This window comes from Crotalus tigris, unplaced genomic scaffold, assembly GCF_016545835.1.
Source record: "Crotalus tigris isolate CLP2741 ecotype Arizona unplaced genomic scaffold, ASM1654583v1 scf7180000017607.2124824, whole genome shotgun sequence".
In the NCBI taxonomy this organism is placed as follows: Eukaryota; Metazoa; Chordata; class Lepidosauria; order Squamata; family Viperidae; genus Crotalus; species Crotalus tigris.
This window is the reverse complement of record NW_024096509.1, coordinates 1,858,470-1,880,074: the sequence shown is the minus strand read 5'-3', so window position 1 is coordinate 1,880,074 and position 21,605 is coordinate 1,858,470. Positions and strand designations below refer to the sequence as shown.

At 38.5% G+C, this 21,605-nt stretch overlaps 1 protein-coding gene across 1 annotated transcript in view; it reads left to right on the top strand.

Moving 5' to 3' along the window:
* Positions 1-9,825: 9,825 nt before the first annotated feature.
* The window catches only part of SLC35F2 (solute carrier family 35 member F2), a 31,272-nt gene continuing 19,492 nt past the window's right edge, over positions 9,826-21,605 (top strand). Inside the window, exon 1 of the mRNA XM_039322216.1 lies at positions 9,826-11,708. Coding sequence (XP_039178150.1) covers positions 11,569-11,708 — 140 coding nt within the window. The 5' untranslated portion in view covers positions 9,826-11,568. The remainder of the gene's footprint in view (positions 11,709-21,605) is intronic.

Sequence of the window (21,605 nt, the reverse complement as noted above, 5' to 3'; positions counted from 1 at the left end):
ACATATTGCATTCAGCATTATAAACCCACATTGTTTATATCCCAATAATTAATATAATGAGTCTATTTTGTTTCCTATCCTGATTCATCTCCTTGCCCATTGCATCACAAGTTGAACAGTTGTTTTTGTCACTGTGTAATGGATGGTGTGTGTAGGCTGGTTCTTAAGTTTTTGCCAGCATGTTCTGACACCCATGCTGCTGTTTTTAAGTAGGAAAAACAACAACAATCCGGCTATGGCAGATGGAGCAGAGGTTAAAAGCAGGGGAGCTATCCATTCAGCACCCTCTTGGTGCGCTCACTTAAAAACTGGATGCATCATCAGAAACAAAACACAACAGCCTGTTTTCTGAGAACAAGTTGATTGCGTGCCTAATACAAGTATCTGTATGTCTGTGGTTGGGGGGGGGGGGCTGAGAGAAAGAAACTGCAACCTTCTGAGAAAACTGGAAGTAAAATCCAAATTGGCTCCACATTTTGCACTTTTTGAATTAGCATGCAGTAAGAGAAGGAACATTTCTACATCAAAAGAGGAACAACCATCAATTGACCACTAAAAAGAAAACTAATCATCCTCAGTCACTTGGGTGTACTTTTATTCTTGCCTGAAGTTGCTTTAGGCTTTTCAAGAGATGGGATATTTTTTTTTTTAAAAAAAAAGGTTATTGAATGTTTTGACTTAAAATAACTGCACTTGGGATTGTGTGTGTGTGAAAAGTATATAATACATGTTTGCAAATAAATAATACAGAATAAAGAGGGACATGTTTCATTGTTTAAAAGCTCCTCCATAAGGAAGATGGGAGGTTAAGAATTTTGATATACACACATGTACTGTGCATGTGTGTGTGTCTACATATATATGTGTGTGTTTGATATCTATATATCAAACTTCTTAACCACTCATCTTCCTTATAAAGGAGCTTTTAAACAATGAAACATCCCTCTTTATTCTGTATTATTATTTATTTTCAATAAATATTTATTTATATACCGTAAATGCCGGACTTCCGCGAGCGCTGAAATTGGCGCCAAAGACGGGGGTCGTCTTATACGCCAAGTCGCCTTATACGCCGGAAATACTGGTAGTTTCCGGCGTATAAGACGACGTTCTAGGAATGCGGCCCGGCTATAAAGACGGGGGTCGTCTTATACGCCGGGTCGCCTAATACGCCAGCATATACGGTATTTCTCAATAAATAAATATTCAATAAATAATAAATACCTATTTATCTATTTGCTTTTGCATGCTTTTAAAATGCTAGGTGGGCAGAGCCGGGGCAAGAATAGGAGTTCACCTGTCATGCAGAACTTAGGATTCAAACCTGGGCTGTCAGATTTCCAGCTGACAAACTTGGCATCTTTAACCACTGAGCCATCATACCCCACTGGGTGGAGGGCATGCTGGAAACAGGATTTTTTGATAGCTTGTACTTGATTTTGAAAGTGAAATATGGCAGAGCCACAAACCAGATTAAATGTTAACCTTTCTGGCATGGAAATCTTTTGCATCTTCCTTTCTACTGTGGGCATTTTATTTGTTATTTTATTATGTTCCACCTTCCTCCAGAAGCTGTAGATGGCACATAAAGTATCCTGCCTTCTACATTTTCTCCACAACAGTGAGAACAAATATGATTATATTTATTCAGGCAAAAGTCTCTTGTACATTCCAGGAGACCTTGTATCATATATCTGATCTTCTTCTTCTTCTTCTTGTGCCATATCCATTATCGGACATTGGCGATCATGTTGGCGATCCTGTTTTTATCAGCAGCCGCACGAAAAAGTGCTGCTGAGTTTTGTCCAAACCAGTCCCTTAGATTTTGAAGCCATGATGTTCTTCTTCTGCCTGGACTTTGTTTGCCTTTTATCTTTCCCTGGAGGATTAAATGGAGTATGCCATATTTTTCTAGGTGTCGCATCACATGTCCGAAATATTCTAATTTTTGTTTTTTAATTGTTTTGATGATTTTCCTTGGCTTTCCCAGGTGGCTTATCACCTCCTCATTTCTGATCTTGTCAGCCCAGCTTATACATAACAGCTGCCTGTAAATCCACATTTCAAATGCTTCTAGTCTCTTCAGGTGGCCTTCTGTCAGAGACCAACTCTCTACTCCATAGAGCAGGATAGAAAAAAATATAGCATCTGACAAGCCTGATTTTCAGATATATCTGATATTTGACATCAAACATTAAGACCTGATGGGGGTTTAAAGAGTCTGTATTATGCATACTGGATGGAGCAGTGTGTGTTATATCAGAACAAAAAGGGAACTAATGTTCCCAATTGAAAAATGGACTTGGTGCACTTAAGACACTTGCTGGTAAAATGTTACATAGGAGGAATCCACAAGAGTATTACTTTACTCTTATCCTTATCTATTGTAAAAGATATGCAAAAGACCAAAGTCCACATGTCTTTCTTGATCACATGAGCTAAATAAGTTTATCTGGAAAGTATCAGATTGATAAGCCAAATATTTGATATATCAAACTGATTTATTTGCTGAGTCATCTAGCTTTTAATTATTCAGTTAGTTGTGTGGCTTATAACAACCACATTTCATTACAGGTGAATAATGAAATAAATAATCTGAAATTATTTACATTCTTACCAACAAAGCTCACAATGATTTTTAGATCAAATAGTTGGTCATGTTTTGTATTTTATTTTTGTCTTCTACGTAGGAGTATTTCAAAACAAAAGAAGCATTAAATGACCAAGTCTTTGCATCTGAACTGCACCAAAATTGTGTATCCTTCTTGTTAAAATGAACTCCACTGATGAATCAGCTAAAATTTCACATTTTTGTAAAAAGGCTCTGAAGTGATAGAGGATAATATATATATTATTTCTGGCAAGTGGCTGAATCTCTATAGGGATACTTTTCTTCTTATGACTAACAGTTCAAGTGCTAAATTAGAAATGTCAACAGACGCTGGTAGATTCCAAAATGTTCTAGTAGGTAACATGATTACACTTTGTACAGTACAAAGATGCAAACATTTCTTGGCTTCCCTGTAATATTTACTATTTGGTAAATGTTTCTCCCCGTCTGTTATATACTTATATTAAAACAATGTGTGAATGTACTTTTACTCTTTTAAGTACTCTATCAACATTTTTATAATGGGGAATTCTGGGAGCTGACGTCCACACAACTTAAAGTTGCCAAGGTTGAGAAACACTGCAAGAATCACAATCAATACAGAATAAATAATACAATCAATCAATTGCAACATGTTAAGAGAGAAATGTTAAGAGCATCAAGCTGGTGTTGGCTGAGCTTGGAATGCATGGATGGGAGACAATCAAACAAACCTAGCACTATTGACTAGACTGAGAGTGAAAAGAACATTTCAGAAGAAAACAGTGGCAAATCAGTTCTTTAACATTTCCAAGTAAACTTCATAGTATAAAGTTCACACACACACACACAGAGAGAGAGAGAGAGAGAGAGAGAGAGAAAGAGAGAGAGAATTTTCACACACAAAAACTATGAATTATTTAACCCTGTTTTAGTAAATAAACTAAAATTGACTGGGTTTCCATCTCATACAAAGCGCTAAGATGTCACTTATAAACCACATTGATTAATGCAACCCACTAAGCAAGCACCTTATGGTTTAGTATGCTATATTGATTTTGCTTGGGGTTGGAAAGAAGAGGAGGGAGAGTGGACAAATCTATAAATATTTGCATTATGTCTATTTTACTTTACCTAACATGTAAATTAATAATTGGCCTTAGTATCGAGGTCCAATTTCTGTATAATGGGACTTAGATAATTTTTTTTCCGGTATGTTATGTTAGTTTTTTTTTAATGTGAATCTTACTAGGCTCATCAAATAGAGGCCAGAAATTAACCTGTAAATAAAAACATATCAGCTCTTTTTGACTGGTCGTTGTTCACTAGTGGCCTCTAGTGGTAGTGAAAAACAGTTCCAGATATAAGATATCCCAACTGTTGTTATTTTTTTATGATGGGGATGAAAGTTATAAGCTTGCCTCTTTCTCCGGCTTGTCTAAATGCTCACATGTGCTGCCCATCTTATCTCAGGGTAACTCTGGGCAGCTTACAATATTAAAAAGATAAAACTATACATACTATAAATAAAGCTATAAATACTATACTATAAAAATATGAATACTCAGCCCTAACTAAAAGATGGGGAGGGAGGGAGAAGGATGGGCAGAATGGGAGGTGGGATATGTCAACCATCCCCATGGTCACCCCCAATGACCCCTCTCATTGGAGCCCCAAGCCAACTGGCAGAGTCTTTAAGCTCTTGCAAAAGGCCAAGAGGATTGAGGCTGATCTCACTCCGGGAAGCAAGATGTTCCAAAGGGAAGGTGCAATGGCAGAGAAGGCTCTTCTCCTGGACCCCTCAGCTGGAATACTCAGGCCGATGAGGCCTGCAACATGCCTCCACTGCTGGCATGGGTGGGGCAGCCCAATCCCAGTGGGATGAGATGGTCCCTCAAGTTGCCTGGACCCAGGTCATGACATTTTCTTGCACTGTTCACTGTTTCTTGCAAATATTCACAGATGTCAGACTGCTGATGTTGAGTAATGAAATGTCTGCAAGCCAACAACCAAGCTCAGAGAGCACCAAGGACTTCACAGTTTAACTTGAGCTACATATATCTTCTTGTATAGTTCACATTTTATTTTTCATCAGGGTCATCTTTTCCTGCTGAGGCATTTCCAAATCACCAAGCACGGTACTCAAGAGTGGTGATGGTGGGAGTCTCATTAGGATGAGGAATAAAAGTAGCCATATGTGGACCAGATATGCAATTGTGAAAAGTATATTATAATTTCTAATGGTACAATTGAACACACCCTTGGAAGGCTTGAAAGACCAGATTAGGAACATACCATCATGGAAAAAATCAGTCTACATGGTCTCTTTAAGAGCTGACAATGGCATCATTACTGACACAGTAGCACAATGGTTACCACAACTGTTGGTTTGAAATACAGTGTAAATGTTTTTTAATTACTATCTTTCTTTCCCTGAGCTATCAACTTTGTCCCTGGGTTTTTTTAAAATAAATCTAACAATATATTGTTTCATCAATTCATCATTTAAAGGAAAAGGGTTACATTCCTTCTTGATTTCACCTTGACTGGAGCAATGTTAAAATAATGTACTAATGGATTAAAAATAGGTAGCTCAGAAAAAAATAGTAATAAAAATTATGCCTAAATGAGCAACTTTCTGTTCACAAGGCACATGTTCCTCCTATTGTAGTATTACTGATAAAGATAGCATTAGAGACAAAAGGATGGTAAGAATTTTTATTTTAAAGTGTGATGCTTTGTTTGCAGGCATGTGCATTTTGATGCTTTAACTTTATATATGAATTTTATACAAGCACATTTTATACAAAAGTTAAGTCTAGGAAGACTTACCCACTTGAAGTAAATAATCAATACTTTCTTATAACAAAATGGTGGAAAGACATAGCAGCAAGATTGTCTAATGGGAGCACATGCTAACCTTCTTTCCATACTAAGTAACTTGAAATCCAGTGCATAGTTACTCAGTCTAAAATCAGTTTTCTTAGAATATGAGCAGAAGACAGGAGCATCTTAAGCATGTGATGCATATATGCTCTAAGATGCATCAAACCTCAATTGCTGTCTAAGAAACAACACTTCTAGAAAGAACAAACACTTAAAAGGATTATACTCAACAATAAAGCCAAGATAGCAAAGAACAAAATGTTAAGTGGGATTCTTCTAGAATAGAATGTTCTATTCAACATTCAGATCCAAGAAGATGGTGTTAAAACATAACTTCAAAAAAAAAAAAAAAAAAAACATAACAGATATTAAGTTCTCCAACTGGTTAAGAAAAATCAAAAGTGCAAAATAGGGATGTCTGGCTTGGTACCAGTATGTGTAAGAAAATCTAGCTGAAATGAACTGTTGTGCGGCAGTTATTAAGGCTACTGAGATGTTAGGTTGCATTAACATCCAGATCATGGGAAGTAATATTTCCACTGTACACTTCATCTGGACTACTAGATTTATTTCTAGGCACCCTACTTTAAAAAGATCATGAAGAAGATTAAAGAAAAGCTACCAAAATTGTGAGTTTTCTGGAAATTAAGCCCCATGAAGTTGTTTCAGGAGCTGGCCATTTTAGGACATACTGTGGCTCTCCCCTCACTGTTTTTTTTTCCCCCAAATTTTGAACTATATGAAAACCCTTCTGATTCATACATTTTACAATTCTGCAGAAGGAAAAGTAGCAGTATTATAGAGTTGTAGACGGAACAGATATTTTATTTCTCTTAACAAACCATTGCTGCTTTCTGACTGACATTTATTTTTTGTTCAATTGATTTAAATTTATTTAAATTAAAACAGCCATCTAGAAATCTTTTAAACCAGCTAACTAATAGTGTTAATTCCCTTTGTGCAAAATACCTTAGGCATCAAGTAACAAATTCTTTTTAAATATTTCTAATAAAAATATCCAGTTGAAACGATGGGGTAAAACACACCATGATGTTTTGTTAAAACATATTCTGTGAAAAAAAAAGGTGGAATTGTTTCTAATTCTAATAAGAGTTATTGGGGATCTGAAGTGAGGATTGAAGATTGGAAAGGCATTTATTTGGCTTTGTGCCCAGGCTAAATGTAACCTCTTCTGAATTATTTTCTTACCAGCTATATCTAAGGAGGGGACGAATGCTGATAAAAAAAGCACTATACTACAGTACCGATCATCAAACATTCAATGGGATAAACATTCAGGGCCATGTCTCTTAGAACCAGACAAAACAAGGGAGAGAAAGAACACCATGTGCCTTGCATTTTAATGCTCCTACAAACAGAGAGTGGGGAAGTGAGGAAAGAGCTTTCAGCAATTTATTCCATGTAGTGGGATAGCTTCCTTGAAAAACAAAACAAAACAAAAAATACAGGGCTACTCAATAGCTTTGAAACTCATCAAATTTGATACTTAATTCATTTTCACAAATTTTTGTCCTGATACTTGTTGTTTTTTTGATACACAACGCACAAGAAGGTCGTGGTGTTGGTTGCTTCATGATTTGCTGCCCTTTCCAGCTGACACAAAGGGTAATGCGTCGGTCACACTGTAGCTCTTGCCCTGCACCCAACTCTGTGCAGTCTTATCTTAGCTTCTGTGGTCGTTTTGTGTATTTTTGTGCTTTTTTCCCCCCTGATCAGTACAGGTAAAGTGAAGTTTTTATTTTCGTCAATCTTAAGTATTTATTAATGTTTAGATTTATTTTTCATGTAATGATATACAATCCTATCTTTTTACATATTGCCTTAAAATGGGCATTGTCTTTGGTTTGGGAATGCATTAAATTTATTTATGTTATTCCTTATGGGAAAAATTTGTTTGGTACTCAACACTTTAGCTACTCATTGTGCCTCCTGGAACCAAGTAACAATGAGCACTGAGGTACCACTGTATACTGGGGGGAGGGGCGAAGGGGAATTAAGGCCGAAGGAGAATTCCCTAAAGGGGAATTAAAAGTGGAGATACACTCTTTCATCTGAATGGTGTATGACAGGGGTCCCCAACCTTGGCCACTTTATGACTTGGGGACTTCAACACCCAGAATTCCTCAGCCAAGGTTGGGGACCTCTGGTGTATGACACACAGAGTGTTTAGGTTAGTGTGTTTTCTAGTCAAGTCATATGCCCTTCCCCATGTCTTTGGCTGTGCTGCTCTGTGCAGGCCGTGCCCAGAGGCAACTCTCCTCCGGGGGACTGCTGGTGAGGAGGGGGCCATGGGGAAAGGCGGGTCTAGGGCGACAGTGCGCCTGCCCACAGAGAGGGCTCTGAGTGCCGCCTCTGGAATGCATGCCATAGATTCACCACCAATGATATACGGTTTCCTGCCTGAGCAGGGGGTTAGACTAGAAGACTTCCAAGGGCCCTTTCAGTTATTTTGCTACCTGAATGCATCTATCTGTAGGATCTTGTTGTTTCCATTAGAATGATGGAAACAGCATCAAAGTGCAAACTCTTTGAGACATGTGATAACTGAAAATACCACCCAAGATATATTGTGTGTAAAAACAGAGTATGTTCCTCCTCAAATGCAGTGGAAATCATGTAAAACCCTGTTATCAAACGCCCTTATTTCCAGCAGAGAAGAAATGGAGGACAACCATGAATTTCCTGCCTGCTGAATGTCTTTTCATTGCTCTAGGCCACCTTTGATTCATCAGAATCTACGAGGGAGGAAATGTTGCAGATCCCGTTCTACAACTTCAAAGATGAAACTCCTGGTATGAGTTATAATGCTGTGCAGTTCGTGCATCTGAATCAATACTGTTCAGAAAAAGCAGTACATTTTTAGAAAAAAAAATCATAAAAGTGGTCTGAAAAACCCCAAAACAAAAATAGCCTGGAGGTAAAAGAATGACACAATGCTTCGTGAAATGCACAGCTGAGCCCAGGTGCTGCACTGAGGGTGAAATCCCTGTTGTGGAACTTATTTTGTGACCTTGACAAGTAATAGTATTTCAGCTTAACTTACCATGCTACAGTGAAATAAAATGAAAAAGGAAGAAGCATGCATGCAGCCCTAGGCTCCTAAAAAATGGGTGGAACATCTAGTAAACAAGTATATAGCTATGGTCCATGTTTTCATACTGAAGAGGTCATTTCACAGTGGTAACTGTGCACACTTACAGCAATTAACATCATATTAGAGGTAGTCATTTTCTTACAATCTTTTGTTTAGCAGCCAATGTTACAACGCCACTGAAAAAGGTGGCCTCCAACTGGTCCTCACACTTAGTTGTTACAACATCCCCCAGTCACATGATCAAAAATTGGGTGCTTGGCAATTAGCAATTATTTATAATAGCTGCAAAATCTTGGGGTTGTTTGAACACCATTTGCAACCTCCCCAGACAAGCAAAGTCAATGCAGGAAATGGATTTGCTTAACAATCACAGGATTCACTTAACATCTGCAGTGATTCGCTTAACAACCATGGCAAAAGAGATCATAAAATCGAGTGTGACTCATTTAACACCCACCTTGCTTAGCAATGGAAATTCTGATCCCATTGTGATTGTATGTTGAGAATGACATCTATAACAGTTAAGTTTCTTCTCACATGCTCCTTCCATTATACCAGCTCTCTGACATTGTCTGCTATGTGCTACACTGATTCTACAATAAATGGTGCTTCATAGATTGCAAGTAAAATAATATTCTTGGGTTAAAACTACATTGGAGAAATATAACTGTCTGCAGTAAAATTTCCAAAATATCACCAGCTGCTACATTTATTATGCATTACAATATACACACAAATATATATTACAGTATTTGGTTTTATATTCTTCTGTTTGACATGGTTGCGAGACCCACGACAGCAGTACGGCTGCATCTGATTTCTGTCACCTATTTAGCACCACTCAGGGAAGACGCGTAGCTTAAGAGATCTTAGGGATGTGAGCGACTTTCGCTCCCCATGATTGTGTAAGATTGCCCATGACATGCGTTCTCTGGTTCGTTAAAAGATCTGCATAAAGCAATGGCAGAGGTGATTGCATGGATAGCTAAACTGAACATCCAGTTATGAGGCCTCTGTCATATCCTGTAGACATTTTCTATATAAATGTGAATTGTATGTATGTGTTTACTTCTCTTTGTCATGTTCTCATCATATGCTAAAGAAATAAATATTATTACATGCCATGCTGCAAAAGACAGTTTATTTAAATACAAGAGAAAAAGTAAAATGAAAATAATCAACATAAATTTAAAAAATCATAGAAAGATGTAGCGTTAAGTCTCCCATTCCCACTGAAAGCCTGTCATATTTTAAGATTTTAACCCCCTTGTCCCACACCTGGGACACACCAGTACAAGGGCTACCACGCATAAGATGTATCACTGGACTTGCACTCTTTATCTCAAGTTGAGTGGGGACGCTCAGCAGTTCCTCTTAGGAAAGGATAGGCTAGCACTGGTGATGTCAGGTAATGAAAAATTCGCAAACAACAAAGCTCAGAGGGCATCCAGAACTTTATTCGCTAAATCTGGATGAGAACTACAGTATAAATGTATGGGTCCTTGGTCATGTAAAGCTTTATGGGATAAAACAGTACTTCAGATGTGATCCAGAAGAATACAGTAGTCCTTGATTTATGGCTTCCATTAAGCCCAAAATTTCTATTGCTAAGCAAGACAGTAGTTAAATGAATCATTTTGTGACATTTTTGCCATAGTTGTTAAGCAAATCACTAAAGTTAAATGAATCATGTTATTGTTAAGAGAATGGATATCACTATCTCAGGACACTGAGATGCTGCAACCATCATAACCAGGCATCCAAAGTTTGAATCACATGACTGTGGGACCAGAACTCACGGTCTCCCGATTTCTAGGCTAGCACCTTAACCATTACACCAAATTGGCTCTGTTTAAATTTTGTCAAACAATATTCCAACGATCTGAAATCCCTCAACCAAATAAAAAACTGTCAACAAGCTTGAACAGTTATGAAAACAGCATTTATACACTACTGGAAGAAGGTTTTGGTGTCCAACACTAAAATTTGGCTTAATGAAATTTGTAAACCTTCAGACTTTAAATTAGGTTTGTATTAGAAAAGAGGCAATGGAGGAATGAAAAAGTTTTTGGAAAAAAGGTAAGAAATAAAAGCAGAATCACAGCAGATGGCACCAGCTAGTCAACTTTGGCTGACGTTAGAGTTAGCAGAAACAAGCAAAATTCAGACCTGCGTAGTATTTGTATTGAAATTCATCCAGCTAGCTTGGAAAGTCAAAATAATATCCCATCCTGCTTGATTTCCAAGAAAACAACATGTGGAGTCACCAGGAATCAATCTTAACCCCAAGGAGGCTTTATCTTTAAAATACAACATATAGAATAATAAATAAGGCTGTCCATAAATGTAGCTATCTAATGGTTGAAAAACTGTAGCCAGGTTTGGGGACTTCGTTGCTTCTTCTCTATCCTGATCCTCCCTGAGGCAGAATTTTGGACAGCTGGAAAACTAGCATCTTCTTTCCTGCTATTTTATACAGCTCTAATAAAATTTCCCAAGTAGAAATAATGATGATGGTTCCCGAGCCAGCAAAGCTGCGATTGCTGTTTTGTAGAAACGGAGGGAATTCGCAGGGGGAAAAAAAAAAAGATTTCGGGGACAGACGCGAGCCAGGCCCTGTTGTCCAGGGGAAAATCAGAGGATCTTTTGGCCTAGATAAAAACATGCCCTGTTTTTATTGTTATTATTGCTCCGTGAATTGGCCTCCAATAAAATGCAAACAAGGCATACCAGGCTCATTCGAATACGGCTGGGCTGCCGGTCGCTCCCGGGGATGCTCCTGCCAGCTTCCCTTCGGCCTGCCTAATGGGCAGGAGCCAAACGAGCGAGCGGCGTCAGCGAAGGAAGCCCGAAGGCGGGCGCTGGCTTGGAGAACAGGAGCGGGCGCGGCGGCGGTAGCCCCGCCCTTTCCCCTCCTCCGGTGCGGCCCTTTCTGTGCGCATACCGGGCTGGAGTGGAGCTGCTCGCCAAGCTCGCCATGGAGGGCGTCCGCTCCGCCTCGGTGCTGGAAAACGGCCACCCGGCCGCTCCGCCACCAGCGGCAGCGGCGGTTTCCCCACCGCGCTCCTCCTGCGCCTCCAACCTCTGGATCCGCCTGAGGGGAAAACTTTGTACGTGGTGAGTAGCCAAAGCGGGCAAAGGCGCTTTGCAGCAACGCTGGCCGGGGAGGAACGGCTGCAGCTGCGGGTGGAAGGGAAGGGAGAACCCCGCGATTTTTTAAGCTCCCTCCCCTCCCGAGGCGATCGACCCACCGCGCTCGGGTTAGCCCGCTTCTTTCAAGCGGAGAGCGAGGACGCCCTGGTGGCGGGACGCAGAGGGCTGGCGTTTCCAGTCCTTCGCACGTGCTTCGTCTGCCCCGGCTTCCAGCCTTTGTGAACTTCAGATTGGCAGCTGGTTCGCGCTCCGGGTTAGAAATCTTTTAAAGCTAAACTGGAAACGGAAAGCGGGAAAGAGAGGAAGGCTCGGAGACTGGTTGTGTTTAAGTTAAGCCCCGGGAAGGGAGAAGGGACCTGCCGCCCTTCGCACATGCTGCACTTCCAATCCATTATTTGATATACGAGCTCTAATACAGAACACGTGTTTTCTGTGCGTTTATGCTTGCTGGAGAACTTATAAAAATCATTGTCAAAAGCATTACAGGATTTTTTTTCTTTGAGGAGAAATGACATGATCACCAGCAGAATACAGTACTATCCAGGTTGACCTTTTTGAGTTACAAAGTTCCAGGACCAGGTGACAAATCCCTGATGTTCCTAACTGCAGAGATGCAGATAGGAGTCTCCTTCACATACGTTTAACTTCTGTTGACTTTGAAGACACAACCGAGTAGTTTTCTTGGCAATAGTATGAAAGTGGCTCAGTGTTGCCACCTATCGTGTTGCTTTTAATCAACTTTCCAATCTAGCATGCAACCTTGCTCTGCTGGTAGGATAAGCCTGGTCTGAAGGCTACTCAATACCAACTATGTGCTGCTATCCGTTGATTTTAAGAACTATGAGACCTCTGGAGGGAAAGACAAGAGTGAACAGTTGAAGATGAATAGTGCCCAAAATGATTTGTGGGATGTCAGATACCTTGTCCTTTAGAAGAAAGGTGGGGAATCTGTGGATGGACTTTTCAGATGTCCTTAATTTCAGCAACCCCAATTAAGCAGCCAAACAGAAGTATATCCAGAGTTATATATTGTCTGGAGAGTCACAAATTCTCAATTCCTGTTTTAGAGAATGGCCTAAAGATGATAATTCAGAGATGCCAGAAGGCTTATGAAAGAAGCTATCAATTTTTTATTTCTAGTTATTGCTATTTGGGAGATGGCTGTGTGTGTGTGTGGGGGGGTTTGAGAAGTGTAAAATATAAATAAAATATGAATAATTGCTTTGGTTTCTTAGCTTTATGTGGACTGAACCAGGGGGTTTCTATGTGGAAAACCGATATCCCTCCTTTTAAAATTATACACCTCTCCACAAAGCAAAACTACTTTTCCAGGAAGCAATGGACTAATATTATTCCCTGATAGAGAATAAAAATGCATACCCAAACTTCACTTATCTCTTCTTTTCTAAACCTGTAGTTGTAGTGGCAAAGCATGTTTTGCTGGATACTAAATCCATTTGAGGGAATTGTACAATATATAAATAATGAAGGAAATAGTTTATTATTGGGTTTCCATGTCAGCTGTCATCTCTGTTGACTTGAGCCATGGTGGATGCAGCATTGCAGGCTAACTGTACCCATAGCTCCAGGAGTTCAGTCCTGACTGGCTCAAGGCTGACTCAGCCTTCCATCCTTCCGAGGTCGGTAAATGAAAACCCAGATTATTGGGGGCAATATGCTGAGGTTGTAAACTGCTCAGAGAGTGCTGTAAAGCACTATGGAGAGGTAGATAAGTCTAAGTGCTATTTGCTATTGCTACGTAATGTTGGAAAAAACTAGAATTATCATATTGGTTTGTAACTGACCAGGTTAAATAATTTAATATAGCTACTGTGTGTGGGCCCAGGATGTAATCAACATACTTATGAAGTCTGCCTGAAATCTGTATTAACATTACAAAAGTGCATAGAGTGACTCACAACAGACATACATAGGCAGTGTTGGCTCTTATATACAGGAAGTCCTCAACTTACAACAGTTTGTTTAGTGACCATTCGAAGTTAGAATGGCACTGAAAAAAAAGTGACTTATGACTGTTTTTCACATTTACGACTGTTGCAACATCTCCATGGCTATTTGATTCATATTCAGACACTTGATAACTGACTCATATTTATGACAGTGGAGTGTCCCAGAGTCATGTGATCACCTTTTGCCACCTTTTGACAAACAAAGTCAATGGGGAAGCCAGATTCACTTAACAACCATGTTACTGACTTAACAACTGCAGCAATTCACTTACCAATTGTGGTAAGAAAGATCATAAAATGGCCAACAGTCGATATGGTGGCACATGTATATGCAGCGGCTCGACACTCCAGAGACCGGTATTTTTTAATTAATTTATTATGTTTGGGCAGTTTTAGGAGTGGGGAATTGTGGTGGGTGGGAGTGTGTTTGGGGATTATGTGTGTAGGACCTGGTCTTTGGGTTTCACATAAATTTCGTTGTACGTGTATACTGTGTGTACACACAATGACAATAAAGTTTATTATTATTAATGGAATCCTGATTTGCCTTTCTGTTTCTTCCATTTGGACAAACCAGGAAGTAAGAACTAGTTCTTCCTTCTGCCCCACCATCCAGTCAAAGCTGATGAAACTTTTTGGATGAGAAGTGAAATGTCTTCTTCTTCAAGGAAAAAACATAGTCTAGTTGCCTTTTGACAATATTTAATATTTATTTGCTATGTATATGTAGGGGTATGGGTCTATACATATGTTTGTACGTAGTATGTTTTAGGTGTGTGTCATGTATGTGTTTCACTTTGACAACAGGCAACTAAATTTCATTTTTGATGTGTGCGGTTGTGCCCACAGTAAAAAAATGACAATAAAGGTTATCTTATCTTAAAAAAAGCACCTTTGAGACAGCCATCACCTGGATAACTGAGAATTTCCATAGACAGGAAGTAAGAAGTTCAAAGTTATAACATCTGTAGAATTCAACTTAACTAAGCAGGGGGATTTATCTAAATCAGAAAAGAGGTTAAGGCATCTCCTTTAAGGCATAAATGAGTTCTGTAATGTTTCATTGAAGAAAAAAAAAAGATTCTCAGCAAAAAAATTCAGCAAAAAAAAAAATCTCTTCAGGATCTTTTGGATTCCCTACTTGAAGTTTTAAAAATATTGAATGTCACTCTTTTTATGCTAGAGGTGTAATAAGTTCGAAGGGACTTGGGTATTTGTCTTATGGGCTTGTTCACTTGTAAATTCTTATAGGGTAAATATTATTACAATGATTAACCAGGTTCTTGAAGGCAGCATGGGTTACAGATTATTATATCCCAACAATCTGGAAATCTTCCATCTCTGGAGATCTTTGAATGTATCAAGCTTGTAAAAATTGTTAAAATAGTGTTTATGCCCTTCTATAAAAGTTGCTTTAAAACTTTGAATTTAGTCTGTATCCACTTTTTTAATGGACTTTTTAAAATGGGCTTTTAATGGACTCTTCCATTTATTTTTAATCTTTTTTTTTCTTGGTATAATGTAGGATTTTTTTCTTTTTTCTTTTAGTATAGATTTTTATACAATAGGTTAGGTTCTCCTTTCAAACAGGCACAGTCTTTTATTTGTAGCTCATGTAGATTATCTGTAATGTTTAACAATAACATTTTTAAACAAATGCTAATTGCAATGCTTTTAAAATGGACTTAAATGAAAAAGGGAGTTAGAAAAGAAAGGAGAAGAGGTTCTTGGAGAAAGGGCAAAAAATAAAAGAATCGTAACCAAAGGAGACCAGCAAGATTTTTAAACTTTCCTCTGGGTCCTACTGTGAGGCTGTTGTAGAGAGACCACAAGAATTCATAGAAAAATCTCCCCCTTGAAGGCTTAAGCACAAATACTCAGGGACAATTTGCTGGCTGGGGAATTATCGGAGTTGAAGTCCACATATCTTAAAAGTTGTCAAGGCTGAGTAACACTGCTCATAGCAAAGCCTTGATTAACCTATGTCCAACTTCTTGCCAGGCTATGTAGTCTAGAATAGGGCTCTCAACCTTGGCAACTTTAAGACTTGTGGACGTCAACTCCCAGAATTCCTCAGCCAGCAAAGCTGGCTGAGGAATTCTGGGAATTGAAGTCCACAAGTCTTAAAGTTGCCAAGGTTGAGGAGTCCTGGTCTAGAACAGCTGGAGAATTCTCTGCCCTAAAGGGTATTGTCTCTTCATTATAACTTTATTATTGTTCCATGACTGCCCTGAATGGTTTTTTTTTTAAATTAAAAATAAATAAAATGCAAAGCTTTTTCAGAAGATAATTATTGAAAATTAATCTTTTTTTTTTTTACATTCATGGATTAAGTGGCAAAATAGATTGCAAAGGGAAATCTTTTTCCCATTTGGCAGCTGAAATCCTCCTGCTCCTGTTCTGCTTAAGGAACTTGCTTGCTTTGAGACCAGAGGGCATGACTGTGATTGTCATAAGGGCAGAGTAAATATGGTTTTAAAGGCCAGGCTTATTATTATGATTAAAGTGATGTTCCAAAATGCAGAAGAGTTTGTCACAATCCAGTGGTCATTGCCCAGATTCCAGTTTTCTCACAGAGAGTTTCAATTCACGATAATTTGGTCAAAATATAATCCTTTTGGTTCCCTGGGTTAAAATCTTATCTACTAGGACAGGGGTGTCAAACTGCCGGCCCGCAGGCCAGATGCGTCACGTAGAAGCCATGCCTACCCCATTGCCAGCAATGGCAAAGTCGGCCCAATATGTTGCGCAATGTCATGTGACATCACGAGTTTGACTTGCCTGCACTAGGAGTTAAAAATAACTTGATGGGACATAATAAAAAAAATAATGGCATTATATTTTACCCAACTTATGTCAAGGTGTTTAACACTGGCAGCTCATCTCTTTTCTCTTAAAGTCTACATAGCAAGAAAATACAAGAAGCTTGTTTATATTCCTTATGTGTGAATCCACCCAATTATGGGATTTCAACATATAATCAGTAAATGCATTATGTGAAATCATGCCTTGCTAGCCTATTTTGGCTTCTTCTGTGATGATGCTACATTCACATACCATGCAAAGCTATATTTTACTCATTAATGGTTTTGTGAAGATATCAGAGTGCTGGATTTACATCTAATACCAAGGAATAAACATGTTTTACAAATCAGTATGAGTGAGTTTACCCAATAGATGAATTCAAAACTAAATGGATTACTTTCTTCTTAGGATGCATGCTCCCAACTTAAGTAGATTCTTGATCTAATTATTTTCTTCTTTGTTTACCAGTTTGCTTAATGAAGAGTTATTGTAAAGGCAGTACGGTGTTCCAGTAATATAGATTTTGGATTCTTTTTCTTTATAGACAAAATAGTTAGTTTTTAAAATCTGAAAATTAAATTTCAACATTAGACAAAACTTAACAAAACTAATATACTTCTGGACATAAATAAATTTTGAGTTAATTTAGCCTTCTGGTCTGACACCTGAAGTTTATTTTTAAATTATAAGGCAATCTTTGACTTATAAGTAATCTAACTGTTAAAGATTTACCTCCAATCACACCTTTGTGTTTCTCTTTGTCAGTTAAAAACACATTTATGAACTTTGTCAGATATAAATGGAATGGAATGTAGTTTTGGGATGTTGTCAGCTTTTTGAAGGTTATCCATTGTCACTTATTTCTACTTAAAAATTTGCAGATTTGGCCAGAAATCAAAGCTCTTTGAAAAAGTGATGACTTCAGTCTTTCGTTTAAAAATCAAAGCTCTTCAAAATAAAAGATGTCTAAAATCTTGCTCCTTATAAACTTGAAGCCCAACTGGGGTCACTTTGATTTTTTTGCTTGTGTGTCTGATCCCATTGGGAGTGCACAACCATGTGATTGTGTCAGATAACCTCTCTTTTTGTTATAAGTATTAGAATAAGGATGTTAAGCACTTGTTATAATTTAAATAAACTGGATTATCCATCCAAAAGAAAAAGAAGTGGGATAATGCTTGTAGGATAAAAGTATAGGATGTTTCTTTGTGTTGCATTCATTATAAGTGCAGTGCCCAGATCTGGATATAGTGCAGCAGATTAGCTGGATGACTGATTTTTGGAATAATGGTATTGGACTGAGTGTATGAAGTTTGACCCATAATTATAAGGCAACTGCCTTTGAACCATCTATAGATTATGCATGATCCTTGAGGTCAGGCCTACACAGAATTAATTAAACTATTCTGGCTGAGAAGTGACAATAGCAGGAATAGTCTTTGTTAAAATATCTCATTCAAGGAAAGGCTGCAGCTGGAGCACCATTCATCCAGACCCTGACAGTCTCTGTGTACTGAATAAAGATATTGTTTGGGTCTACTGTTTTGTTGGAAGATACACATCAAGTTATCATCAACATCAACATACTGATGGTAATTGATCTCCCCAGCAACTCCCAGATGGTCCAGAAAGATACTACAGTCAATGATATTGATTGTTGCTGAGAAGTCCATCAAGACCAAGATAATTTCTTGCTTTTGTGGTCATTTTGATTTCTGGCAGCAACATCTTCAACCACTCCTCTCTTGTTACCATCTTCCATTATTGCTTTCCACCCAACATTTTAATTTTTTCCCCTCCTCTTCCTTCTTCTCTCTCACTATCCTCCCATATCTCACTAAAAAAGATTCAGATGCAACAGGAAAAAAAAACCACATCAACCCACTTATTCTCTCTTCCTCACATGGAACACTTTCGCTATTTTGTGACTTCTTACAAAACAACAACAAAATATAAAACCATTTGTTGTTTGTTTGTGTCCCCCCCCCGAATTACTTGGTGGCCAGGTCATAGTTAATGATAGCTCTGGTTTATTCTACACTGGCCAGTCCACATTTTGAATGATGTTTAGTTCATAGAATGAACTAAAATATATACAGAAATGGATTATCTGAATGTTGGAAGCTGGATATGTTTAGTCATCTGAGTAATTGTTGAAAATGCTAGTTCAATTTGAGGAAAAGAAGATTAAAACAAATTATGAAGGCAATGGCTAAACATCTGGAAAATTGCTATGCAGAAGTGGGTCCAGAGTTTTCTTTTGCTCCATGCAATTAACTAAAATCTGTTGGGTGGAAACCTCAGGAAAACAGATTTTGGCTGAAATGAGAAGTGAAAGTTCAACATTGGAAAGGCTTATTTTGTGGGCAAAATGAGGATTAGATTCTCCTCCTTTGGTGATATGTTTAAACATAGATTGAATGGCCTCTAATTCGGGATGCTATCTGTCTGTCCTTCATTGTAGTCTACACTGACCCGGACATGAAGTTAGATGATTTCCAAGCTCTTACAAGCTCTTTGAATCTCTGCAGTCATTGACCATTTAAATCTCTTACCTCCAAAGTAAGACTAAGAGTCCAAATCTCACTACAGAGTCTTATTTCTATCCATTGTGTGTGCACTATCCATTTAGTCCTTGTTCTTTTTTATGTTACTGATTAAAATGCTACATTTATTCAAGAGCCTTTAGTGAGGAAAATCATCAACAAGGTTAATACTTTAGATTTGTAAAAAAAACAAAAAACAATAATCCTAAGCAATCTTTAACTACTGCAGCCTTCCCACATAGGTTGGGCTAAAATTCCTACTATTTCTAACTAGGAAGTAATTACTATTGAGAGGTATAATTGATATATCTGGAAAGTCAAAGATTTGGGGGGGAAATCACCCCTATTCCCATGCGTATTGAGACTCTTAACAAATCCTAATAGGTTAATAAAATCCCCTTTGTAATGGTATATGGGAATGACCCTGGAAGACAGAGGGAGAGCCGCAGACTGGAAAACTGACATGTAAAAGATGTCTCAACCCACAGAAGGGACAGGATGTGGGAAATGTTTGTGTTGGTAGGAAAGACCTTGGGATATGGGGTGGAGAGCTATTGCCTAAGGCGGGGTAGGCAACCTTGGCTCTTTTATGACTCATGGACTTCAACTCCCAGAATTCCTGAGTCAGCATAGCTGACTGAGGAATTCTGGGAGTTGAAGTCCATGAGTCATAAAAGAGCCGAGGTTGCCTACCCCTGCCTTAGGGAATGATCAGATATATAATGGTATATGGTAATGACCTTGGGAGACAGCAGAGAAGAGAGGCTGTCAAGGGAATGGTCAGGTAAAAGAGGCCAAAGCCTGTGGCTGCATAATGGGTGGAGCAAGAGGCTAAGGAGGATCACCCCTTCCCAAAATCTTAGGCTTTAAAGAACATGGTGGGAAAGTTGTACTTTGAGACTTGCAGGAGTCTGTTAGTGTAGATTTACAATAGAGTAGAATTAGTTTATCTGATTGTGATTCTTATCTAGCCTACCTAGTAAGGTTGACATCAGTCATGCAAGTCTGAAAGTACAATTCTTCCGCTGCCACCTTTGCAGCCCAAGAGAGGATCCTTCCTGAGCCTCTTGCTCCACCTACTATGCAGCTATGGGTTGTAATGTCTCTTATCTGACCATTCCTCGTTCAGCATTCTTCATCTCCCAAGGTCTTTCTCACATACTGTCAAAGAGACCCTCCTTAGTTTTCCAGAGAGTAAGAGGAAAGAAAGGAGAAATACTTTCAATTTTATAAGACTCTGTTAATGTGTAATTGTAGTACTTCCGAGTGTGCTTTTCATCTGGATTAGCCCATAAGGCTTCTTCTTTTTCTTTTTCCTCTATGTCTGGATCAAACTTTAAAGTGCCACAATGAAGCCACCTTCTTGGCTTTGTTATTGGCCCCAAATAAGTCATTATTGGTACATGTTTTTGGTAGTAGCTAACATACCGGTTTGCATCTCTCCAGATTCACACACTGTGTTGTTATCTGCTGAGAGCCTCCACTTGAGCATATTGGCTCTACACTTAGACCAGGGGTCTTCAAACTTGGCAACTTTAAGACTTGTGGACTTCAATTCCCAGAATTCTGGGAGTTGAAGTCCACAAGTCTTAAAGTTGCCAAGTTTGAAGACCCCTGACTTGGGCACTCTAACCCTCAAGCTATTCAGGATCCTCCAAATAGTATAAGGGACGTCAGATTCTTCAGCCATATCCTCCTTTAATATTATTCCTTGCACGATTGTCTCCTTCCTCCTTTTAATTCATTTTTTTTTAACCCATAGGTCTAACACCCTTGCAGTGAATGTGCAAATGATCAAGGATACTGTATATTCACAGGTGAACCGCCTTATTGTGGTTTTGGGTCAGCAGAATAAATCAAGACCATATTCTGTATAACTAAAAGTCTGTCTGAGATCATTCACATTACCTCATCCAAGAAGAAGCTATTAATCTTTTCTGTCATTGTAAAGTGGGGCAGAGAAAGGCAGCCAAAAGATAATTCTTCTTTTATTTATGGGATGGTAAATAATTGATAAGAAGTGGTAATCAATAGTTATCCCAGTAGCACAATTAGGGAAATTAGCAGAGAAGAACATGCTTATTATGCAAGAATGTCTGCGATCCTTTCTTTATGGAAAACAGATTTCCAGAGCTGATATACAAGCATTTTCGGCCATTGTTCCAATATTATAATGTTATACCCTTCTCCTTCACATTCCTCCACTAGTAAAACATTTGTGAATGCACTGCCTCTTTAATTTCCATCTTTTTGGCAACACTTCTGTTTGGCACATCACTTTATGTACTATTAATCTCAATATTGATTGTGTTCCATAGGGCAAAAGTTAGGTGTTACGACGCATTGAGCTGTTCGTGTAACAAAATGCCTCTATGTAATTTAATGTTAGAACTTTTATGTAATAGTGCACTGGGGAGAAACATTGAAGAAAATTGTTGTAAATAATAATACATTAAATTAATAGGTTTGCATTCTAAGAACAAGCCTCTGAGACCAATGAAGGAAAGTAAGATGTGGTAGGATTCTTAAAGTAAATAAGC